Consider the following 10,211-nt stretch of genomic DNA (forward strand, 5'->3'; position numbering starts at 1 on the left):
CTTCCCTTTGGGACTCTTATTGATGTGTTCATTCATTCATTGAGTTTGAAACTTTGAATCACATGGAGGAAAAAAAAAAAAAAAAAAACAACAACAACAACAACAATAACAACAAACAAACGAACAAACAAGAATTAAAATTCATACAATATTGACATTCGAATCGTCTACAATAAGGATTGTGATTTAAATTATTGTAGTACATAGATGTAAACTTTATGTTGTAGATATGGTCTAGGTGTAGTGTTCAATATGGAATCCCTAATGGGTGTGACTTAAGAATATTAATATTTATATAACGCTAGGACCCTATTTTCACAATCGACGCAAGCAATCAAAGTCTAACGCGATAGACAGGATAAGGAATCTCCTTAGCAGAAGATATAGTTTTCTAGATAAATGGATAGGCATGGTGATGGTTCAATTGTTGAAGGAGAAAGGTGGTCTTCTTCTTCTTCTGTGGGTTTAAAATCAGGATACCTAAAAAGTGTTGAAGTCGAAATCATCTGGAACCCGCAGTCGGTGCCTTTTTTCTTGAAGAGGGTTCTGATGGAGGATTTGGGTGCCCATCACCTCATAAATCACAAGTCATTATTGGAGAATGCAGTACATGCGGTGCTGTTGGACTCGGGTTTTGTCCGAATATACTCCAATTCGGTTCCCGGTGTTCACTTTACGTCCCGTTTTTATACTTTGCCTGAAATACTGCAAAATCTGGGAGGTAGTAGCAGCACCGGCAGCAGCTGTAGTAATACGATTATTGAAAGGATAGGGCTGAGGTTTCAGAGCTTAGGGCACTTCGTGAATGTTTATGGGTATTTAATCGGCGGCGATTCTGTATACCGGGTAAGCTTGGAGGCGCACAAGGTTGCATCCATTATTGAATTCGTTTGGGCAAGCAGAATAAACGTGAATGATATTGTCAAAGTTGGATTACTTGAGATGCAAGAAACCAAAATTTTTGATTTTTGGAAGACTATTAAAGATGGAATTGCATTGCCTTTGATTATTGATCTTTGCGCAAAGGCGGGGTTGCCGTCTCCGCCCTGCCTTATGAGTCTTCCTCCAGAGCTCAAGGCCAAGATTTTGAAGTCACTGTGTGGTGTTGATATTGCAAAAGTTGAATGTACCTGCAGGGAGCTGCGACAATTAGGCAATGACGATGAGTTGTGGTGGAACAAGTTAGCGTATGAGTTTCCGGGGTCGTGGAATGAGGATGATAATGATGATATGGTAGGGGGAACGAAAACGTGGAAGACGGTTTATGGTGATAAATGGAGGCAGCAAAAATATCCCTGGAATCCAAGGAATGAGAGGTCTTTCTCTCACGCCAATTGGCCAAATTCTGTGCAAGCACTGGAACTCCGTCCTCTTCCTCCTCATTTTTTTTCCTATCAATATACTGCTTCAAATTTCCAACAGAGATGACTTTCAGATTTCCAATATGGATGACTTTCTCAACCCATAAAAAGTGAAATATCCCTTTTGAGCTGAGCTCTTGTTCTTGCGTCCTCTTCTCTTCCGTTCGGGTAGTTTCTGGCTTTGTTCTTGTTATTAGTTGGTTGTTTTTTATGAGCTTATTAGTTTGTTGTTTTTTATGACCTGTTTCTCAGGGTTTTTCCCTCTTCTGTAGTAATCATTTAATTACCAAAGGGAAAAAATATATATAAAAAAATAATATTCTCAAGGAAAGCAGCAGTTGACGAATGCGAGTCTCTTTTTGCAGCTCATGGTCTGTTTTTTCCTCCTCTTATGAACATTTAGTACATACGTTCACTTGAGGTAGGGTTGTGGCGTCTTGGTTGTTCTGTTGTTGTGCATTTTTTTTTGGCATTAGCCACGTGAATTAGATGTAATAAGTCAAAAGCCTGAAGCCTGGACATTCATTGTGTTTAGAATTTGAGAATCATCTGTTTTATTTGGGATAGTTCCTCTTCTCCGTTTGGAGTAGTTGTCCACATTAACGTTCTCGACAGAACCGATGCTGCTATCATCTAACCCATCTAAAAGGGAGAAAATAAGGTATCTACAAACATAAACTGAAATTTGTAGAATTTATGAAGATCGAGAACTTATTCAGGAAGGGCAAAAAAGACTTGCGAAGTATGTATTCCTTCAACTCTGTATGAATACAAAAGAATACAACATTACTAATATGAAAAGAGATGAGTGTTAAGGACACCAGAACTTGCGCTTATTATCTATACCTCTATTTTCAGATCAACAAGAATATTTACCAGGCGACGTCTATCTGAAGTAATTTGACTCATTCACATCCAGAACATGAATGTTGGGAATCCATTATATGGATTCCAAATCAAACTGTTTAGTGTAAACACAAAGTATACTGTATAGCACACAGCATGCATCATTATTTGCTGTCATCATCGCCACCATACTGTGTAGAATTACCATTCCAGAACTTGTTTCTATCACTGAATCGTTCATCATCTTCATCATGTTTCAGTGTGTGAATATTACTTCCAAAAGGAGATGCTGGTGGCCGCCTGCGGCTCCCTTCAGTTCTACCACTTTCAGAAGTGCTTTGGGTTAAGTTATTTCGAACTGTAGGATTTGGGCCTAATAACACAGACAATATATATCAGTTTCAGCTACTGCAATGCCACCCCAAAAAAGAAAAAGAGAAAGGGCATAAACAGTGGAAAAGTCTAGACAGATTGATTAATGTTTACATCCAAAATACAAAATTTATTGAACTAGAAGAAAGACTAGTGACCTGGTCCATAAAGGCTGGCAGAGCCTCGTAAGTGTGTGTGTGTGTGTGTTATTATTATCTTTCCATATATTCACTAAATTGTGGAAACTTTTGAAGACACAACTGCTTTTTTTTTTTTTTTTTGGTGTCGCTCTATGCACCTAAACATCTGCACGCTCAAAAGTCATCAGATATAAACTCCCAAAGAACAAGTGAAAGACCTAACAGCAATGTAGAGACATTTTGGCTTCGCAGTAGGAGCAGAATACTCACTATATTGCCACATGCCATTTTGGGATTGCTCTTCTGAACTTGATGAGCTAGCACCACCACCTAAATAAGAGAAAGGATTTATGAAAGACAAAACTCTCTTCACAAACGAAAAGTAGCTCCCATTGCTTCCATTTGGGGTATCAACAATATTTCTTGAAACTGTTTGGTCTGTGAGTGAAGATCTCCCTCTGAGGTAACCAGTCCCTTGCTGATGTGGAACCACTATCAATGCTTGTCTATCATACAGGCCCAACTCAGATAATGGTTTACTTAGATCTGGATGGAAAATAATAAGAAATCTGTTATTCATAATAATTCCAGCATGTTTAACACAGTAGTTTTGTATCAACCATGAATTGAAATAGTATAAGCACTAAAAAGCACAAATGGTATGAATACGTTAATTTAAGTTGTCATTCATTTTTTTCCTCTTTCTTTTTTAATGTTTCCAAAAGAAATGGCAATGAGAATTTGAGAAGGACCGCAACTCAGCATATTACAGAGTTTTAAACAAGAGAAACAGCATGAACAAGAAATCTCTTCTAGCACTAACTAATTCAGTTCGAAGAGTCTATGGAACAATTGTCAATAGAGAAAGGTATAACAAAAGCAATTTTATTTTGACCATGCAAGAAAAATCAGTACAAACTACAAAGTATCAGACAACAAAAGAGATCCTATATTATAAAGAGAGAGGATCCAATATACTAGTTTGATTTGAATATACATGTATATATTCTTAGTGCTGTCCACCAAACACGAGAAGATCAACACTAGATTTGCGGGGCACTTGCTAGTACAAGAAAAACACCCATAGTCAAGGAGGCAAGAATAGAATTGAAGGATAACTCTAAAAGAAAGCAATACTCTACCCCAGAAACAAGCAAAGAAACCTCAGGAATTGCTGTAGACCACTCACTTTCAAAGTTTCAAATAAATAATGCAATAGTTATTTCTGAACACATGAAAAAGTAGGTAACACGTATCCAGCATGTCTCACCTTGCTCAGTGAATACCTTGCGAGGATAAGGGATGGCTAGGTCATAACTACCGATACCACTTCCTTGGTTTTCATCAATATACCCTTTGACAATTCTTAAAGTGCTTGTCAAAGAAAACATCTCTTGCAGGCTGGTACCATCGGGTAATCGGATATTCAAATAAGCATCACTTGATCTATTCACCCTTCTAGCATTTTCAACTGCATCAACCTTCTTAAGGTCTTCAGCTTCACCCTTTACAACTTGCACAGCTTCATTTTCTTCAATACTAAATGCTTGTGAACCTCCTCCCAAGATACCAGATTGATTAACAGTGAGCTCTCTGAGGTAGTGAGCATCACTTGTTCCATCAACCCTCTTATCATCTTCAGCTTCACTGTTTCCAATTTTCAAAGTTTCATTTTCTCCAACAATAGATGCTTGTGAACCTCCTACCAAGACAGATTGATTAACTGTGATCCCTCTGGGGCTTCCACCTTCAGTAATGGAAGAAATATGGTCACCTCCAGAAGTGCTCTCTTTTATAGCAACATCCTTTGATCCTTGGCCAGCTTCAGTGGAAGAGCTGCTGCTGGACTGTTTTTCCCCGACACACTTTAACTCATCACCATCAACTGGTTTCAAAGATGTCTTGTCTCTTAAATCCTTGGTTTTATCCTATTGGCGTCAAAAAAAAAAAAGCATCATGTAAAATGCTGGCTGTCACAATTACTACCTCAACATGTTTGTCCCACACTTAATGATATGCTAAATGCAAGCTATGAATATACCTCAAATTTGCAATCAGGACCTTTACTTTCGTTCATCATGTTAGGGGCGCCCTCCACAGCATCTTGTGATTGACCATTTTTGTCTGTTAAAGACAATGGAACAACCGTACTTGAGGAACTTCCTTGATCAGAGAGAACAGCTGTACTTGAGGAACTTCCATCAGTTGAGGCAGTAGTAGGAATCCCGGAAATAGATGGTTCAGATTTCTTTGAAGCAAGAGCTGCACTCATAACAGTTGCAGTTGTTTCCTACAGTGAATTATAGGACAGAATGGTCAATGTTTCTGTTCAAATTAAACTGATGGAGAGATAGTGCGCAATGAGAGAGATCTAGAACATATAGCCATGATAATTTTGTCAGATAAAATGGGCAGACAACTGTTTCCCAGCTAGTGCGGAATGAGCTGTGATTCTGAAAGGGAGGTAATGTTGATGTGTAAAAACTTAATGGTAAAAGTAACTAATTGGTTGTGCATATGTAGGTGGCAAACAGAAGATGGAAGAAAAGCGACAAGGGAATTACTTCATATGATTCTGTCGACCTTGATAAGTTTGAATTAGGAAGAAGATTATAAAATGTGACCCTGATAGGCCAAATCTCAGTTGGGAAGAGGTTAAAAGGTAGAAACTACAAGCAACGACATCTATACAAAACAAAATATAAACCACATTTAACTTTCACAACAAATAAATTGTAAGTCAAGGAACAAAGCCATTTGCAAAACAAGGGCATAGTAAAGGTCAAAATCCATATCATTTAGTCAACAGTCAAAGTTTCTCAAAGTGAATATGACGCTTAAATACAATGACGTATAAGACAAACCAACCCAGACCAGAATCTAAAGCCATCCAAGAAAATGCTAGAAATGTGAAAAATCCATTTTGAATAATACATCAGAATGTTCCATCAAGTAGATGCATACTACAGTAAGGCCAAAAGGGGTCAGAGAGACAGATACAGAGCAGAAAATGTAGTAAAGAAGACTTTTGTATAGATTACAAAAGGTCAAAATCAATATCATTTCGTTGACAATTAACGTTTCTCAAATTGAATTTGACGCTTAAATATGATGACCTATATAACCCTATAGCAAATAAATAAATAAATCCGTTTACCTGGATCTGTAGACTCAACCACACCTTCTCTAAACTGGACGCCAGAACTTCAGCACTGACAAAACCCTCTATAGATTGCAAAAAGAGAAAACAAAATTCTCAGTGTACTCTTATGTGCTGCTCTATGATTTTCATTAAAAAGGATTGACAGAACCATACCATTTTGCCAAAGTTGTACACCATTGAATCCAATCGCTGTTATACATGGTGCTGATTTCTGTGGGTCTGTATCAGGTTGATGCAAGGATAGCATTCACTTTTAAATAACTTAAATAGCTTAAATATAAAACATGTAATTAGGAAATTGTTGTTGTGCCGATGGTATGTGCAATATGTTACAGCTGAACAGACAATAACATAACCACCAAACTACCTAGTACCCACATCAAAATTACAAAGTAAAAAAAAGCAGTGCCTTTCATGGCTTTTTCTCATTCCTGCAAGTTTGCAGGTTCTGTGTTGGGACAATAGATAGACAATAAAAATAATAATAAGGGTAGATAGTTATATCCATTACATAAACATAGATCAGGTATATTTAGACGAAAGGAGGAAAATCACGCTGACGAACAACATTTGATCCGGCATTAAACTTTTAAGTTTTAACATTAAAGGTCATTAACAGCATCAATCACAGATAATATGCATATAGCAGTTATGAATTTAGTTGCCACAAAAAAAAAAAAAAAAAAAAAAAAAAAAAAAAAAAAAAAATCTTATCTATCAAACCATATGCTTTGAGATCAGTAAGCAATATAAAAAGATTTCACAAAATGAAGTTTTAATACACATGACTGAAATACATATCCTTTTACAACAAAATTTGGTGCATAGTTTTGACTGCGAAGTCTTCTCCCAACAAAATTTGCTTCTACCTTTCAAGATAAGGTCCCCAACTCTTGAAAAGTAGAAGCACTTGATACATTGGATTTTTTTGTTCGTCTAAAACTCCCCGTAAGAAGGGACAACATTACATATTGTATGCTTGGGATTACTAGGTCGGTCCATGATTAAACAAGGCAGAATACAGGTAATAAAAACAATTGCAAAAGGAAGCCAGAGTACATCAGCATGTAAGATATTTAACATTTTGTTAAGTATATGTTTTTAAGTTCAAAATTAGTATAATATACCTGATTGAATATGCAAAACGGGTATTTTAAGTAAGCTTTCCAACTTGAGCATGATCTTAAATACAAGCATTACGTGGTTAACTTCTTATATGGTACTCAGCGTGGTTGGCTATTTTGGGGACTGGAGTGGGAGGGCAGCTGGTTGATATTTCGGTGGGAAGAGTATGGGCCCTAAATGGGGATTCGCTGCAAGGTTTCCTTCCAATCACTGAATGAGGCACTGAGATACCCCATGTCTGTGCCGAAGGCTTGGGCTTGGGAGTAAATAAAAAATGCACAAAATAGAACCACTGATTACCCAATCCTCCTTAATAAATAAATAAACAAATAAAACTAAAACAAACACAAAAGAGAAAAAAAAAAAAAAAAAAAAAGGAGAAAAAAAATAATAAATAAAAAAAAGCTAGAGTCTAATGAAATCAGCTAAGTTAGTTTCTTTTAAGATTTTGAGATGATAATTATGACAAACTAATCTGCTGAAGATGTATTTATCCTCTAGTTGAGGTCAGATATTTCTTGTGAACAGCTAGGGAGCAATAACTTAGCAGGCTAACTTCTGAAGGAATATACATTGCCTTTTTGTAAAAGGATACATATTGCAGAAAAGTTTGCAGCATCAGTGCTTTCTTCAGGAATATGCAATAAGATGCAGTACTTTGATACGGAGACTGCAACCTAAATGTTTAACATTAACATAAGAAGAACAGAAATATAACCTTAATTAAATTAAGTGATATATAAAAGCGAGATAAAAGGGACCAAAAAAAAAACTTACATTTAGATCAGTCCATGTGGAGTTTTCCAAATGACTAGAGTCAGAATCTTGACCTGAAACAAGTGAACACATAACAAAGATTATAACCAAGATAATCATCATTCAAAACAATAATAGCTTGTGCCTTGCTATTTGAAATGCAGTTGATGGCAATAATATGTGTGGTTGAGTGTCAAAGTGATCACAACTGCCTATTAGAATTATGGGCTTGTTTGGATTTGCTTCTGTAGAAGTAGAAGTGCTTTCATTATATAGCAGTTTTGTTAGAAGCACATGGAGTATATTTCTATATAAACCTGAAATTTATTTTCTAAGCTTCTTTCAGGAAGCAAATGCCAAACGCTTCTTCAAAAACACCAAAAAGTCCTTCTATAGTTCAGAAAGAACTTTTAATCATTTTGATAAGTAACTGGAGTGTACTTAACATACTTGCTGTCCAAAACAATCATATCCAAAGGGCAAAGAAATTGGACAATGTTAGGGCAGGCAATTACTTTCACTCATGAAAGACTAATTTTTTGAAACAAAATATTAGGTACTTCTAGGTGATTTCACTTCACTAATGAAGGTCAAATTTTTCTTCATCGATAAATTTTTAACATACTTCTTGGATGATTACATCATATTAAGACCAAACATAAGTCATCAGCATATTACGTGCATATGATATGCAAACAAGGAACTATACACATATATTTTTAATCAATCCCCAATCACTTGATGAAAAGTAACTTTAGTTCTTTCTATACATAAGATTGGAATTGGTGACTTTCTTCCTCCCATAGTCTCGCAGACCTATTAAACTAATTCAATAAACCACAACCACATTCCACAAGTAACAGAAATAAAGAAAGACTCGTGTTCAACTAATGTATGCAAAATAAATCCAAATGAAGAAGCACTAACCTGAAATATACACGACAAAAAGTTTCCTCTGCTTCTTTGCTTCACTGATTGCTTCAGGTATAGAACCCTTGTATGCAAGAGAGCTCAGAGACTGTTCCATCTGTTTAGATAAAATTCTTCGACAACACCTGTAGATTCCACAAACATATTATTTTCATATGAAAGAAATACAAACAGCACTCAACTTCAATAGACATGACATCCAGTCACTACAGAAACATAAAGTCACATACTTATGATGGTTCAGAAACATGTAGGACTCTACTCAAATGCAACATAAGAAGATGAGTCAGATTGGAAAGGAGAAAAGGTTTGCCAGGGTTTGATGTTCAGACTAGTAATCACTAATGCTAGAAACTAACAAATCTTCAAACTGATTAGGAAAAACTTGACAGGAAATCAACTTATGAAAGCATAGCAATAGGATAACGTCATAAATATTCCATCCAGAAAAAGAACAAACACATATTATATATCAACTATTGGATTCCCGAGCTCATTCTGCCACTAGTTTATTCAAGTGCAAAGTAAACCCGGTGTCAAGGTAGACAAATTGAACACAGTCCACTCCTAACCTCTACTGCCAACCACCGAAGAATTAAGTATTCACATTTCACAGTGCTCAGTTATATCAAAAGACCTAACGACTCTCGACGCATCACATCTCAACTACTTGATAAATTCATTTGTTGCATATTTTGGGCAGAAAACCGCATAATTGAGGTAAACACAAATTAACACCCAGAGATCAAAGTTTGTTGACGTTTCCCTATCCAAGGTAATCATATGCTTAATAAGAACATATGGAAAATCATACTGAACCCAGATAGTTATCTAACAAAAGAATCCTAATTCCAACCCAATTGGAATCGGAAACGATAATTCCAATATATATATATCTGCGACTTGAGCTCATCAATTACCATCAGTAATGTTTTGAAGCAAATTTGGAGAAAGAAATTCAAGTTATCTTTCTAACCTATGATCAATCAAACTTGAAATTGCGGAAATTAATCTGGAAAACAAAAGATTAGTAGTTGAATTCGTTGCGGAGCGCAGTTTTGGTGGGAAAGAAGGTGATGACTTTTGTACCTTGAGTAAGAATTAGGTTTCCCGAGCCTCAAGCCTCAGAGACGGTTACTCAGAGATCAAGCTGATACACTGCTCCAATTCCTTCTTTGCTTCCTTTCTTTTAGTTTTGGCCCCATACCCAAAGGGCATTGTAAATATTCTTCTTCTTTTTTTCTTTTTTTTTGTTGCCGATCAGTGAATTCTACTCAAATTTTTACTTCAAAAATTAGACTACTGTTCAAAAATTACATGAATTTCATAAAATCGCAATCCTTCGTCTAATCTAACGGATAGAAGAGTGTCCACCTTAACTAATAAAAATTAGAGTTTTTTTTTTTTTTTTTTGGTACCAAATTAGCTTTGGCATCAGGCATTTCCTTTGTACGTTAACAAAGATCTAATATGGGTTCTCTACAATCCTATACGATCCAATTACTGTGTAAATTTTAA

General features: G+C 36.0%; 2 protein-coding genes across 4 annotated transcripts; one reads left to right on the plus strand and one right to left on the minus strand.

The window, feature by feature from the left end:
• The first annotated feature begins 276 nt into the window (after positions 1-276).
• On the plus strand, positions 277-1,602 carry LOC133708101 (F-box protein SKIP22-like). Its single transcript, XM_062133553.1, has one exon. It carries the CDS (start codon positions 400-402, stop codon positions 1,426-1,428), a length of 1,029 nt encoding a protein of 342 aa, XP_061989537.1. The 5' UTR covers positions 277-399; the 3' UTR covers positions 1,429-1,602.
• A 460-nt stretch (positions 1,603-2,062) lies between these two features.
• LOC133709622 (plant UBX domain-containing protein 11) lies at positions 2,063-9,938 on the minus strand. 3 transcript variants are annotated; one of them, XM_062135417.1, is made up of 10 exons: positions 9,783-9,938; positions 8,691-8,818; positions 7,785-7,837; positions 7,603-7,684; positions 6,036-6,101; positions 5,877-5,944; positions 4,761-5,009; positions 3,990-4,647; positions 2,990-3,265; positions 2,063-2,580 (listed from the first exon to the last, which is right to left on the minus strand). In XM_062135417.1, the coding sequence occupies exons 2-10, from the start codon at positions 8,788-8,790 to the stop codon at positions 2,372-2,374; spliced, it is 1,761 nt and encodes a 586-aa protein (XP_061991401.1). In that variant the 5' UTR covers positions 8,791-8,818; positions 9,783-9,938; the 3' UTR covers positions 2,063-2,371. The 3 variants fall into 3 exon arrangements, with proteins under 3 accessions (XP_061991401.1, XP_061991402.1, XP_061991404.1); XM_062135418.1 differs by having other exon boundaries at positions 9,670-9,815; XM_062135420.1 differs by lacking the exons at positions 7,603-7,684; positions 7,785-7,837; positions 8,691-8,818; positions 9,783-9,938 and adding an exon at positions 7,010-7,343.
• Positions 9,939-10,211: the final 273 nt, after the last annotated feature.

Source organism: Rosa rugosa, chromosome 5, assembly GCF_958449725.1.
Source record: "Rosa rugosa chromosome 5, drRosRugo1.1, whole genome shotgun sequence".
NCBI lineage: Eukaryota > Viridiplantae > Streptophyta > Magnoliopsida > Rosales > Rosaceae > Rosa > Rosa rugosa.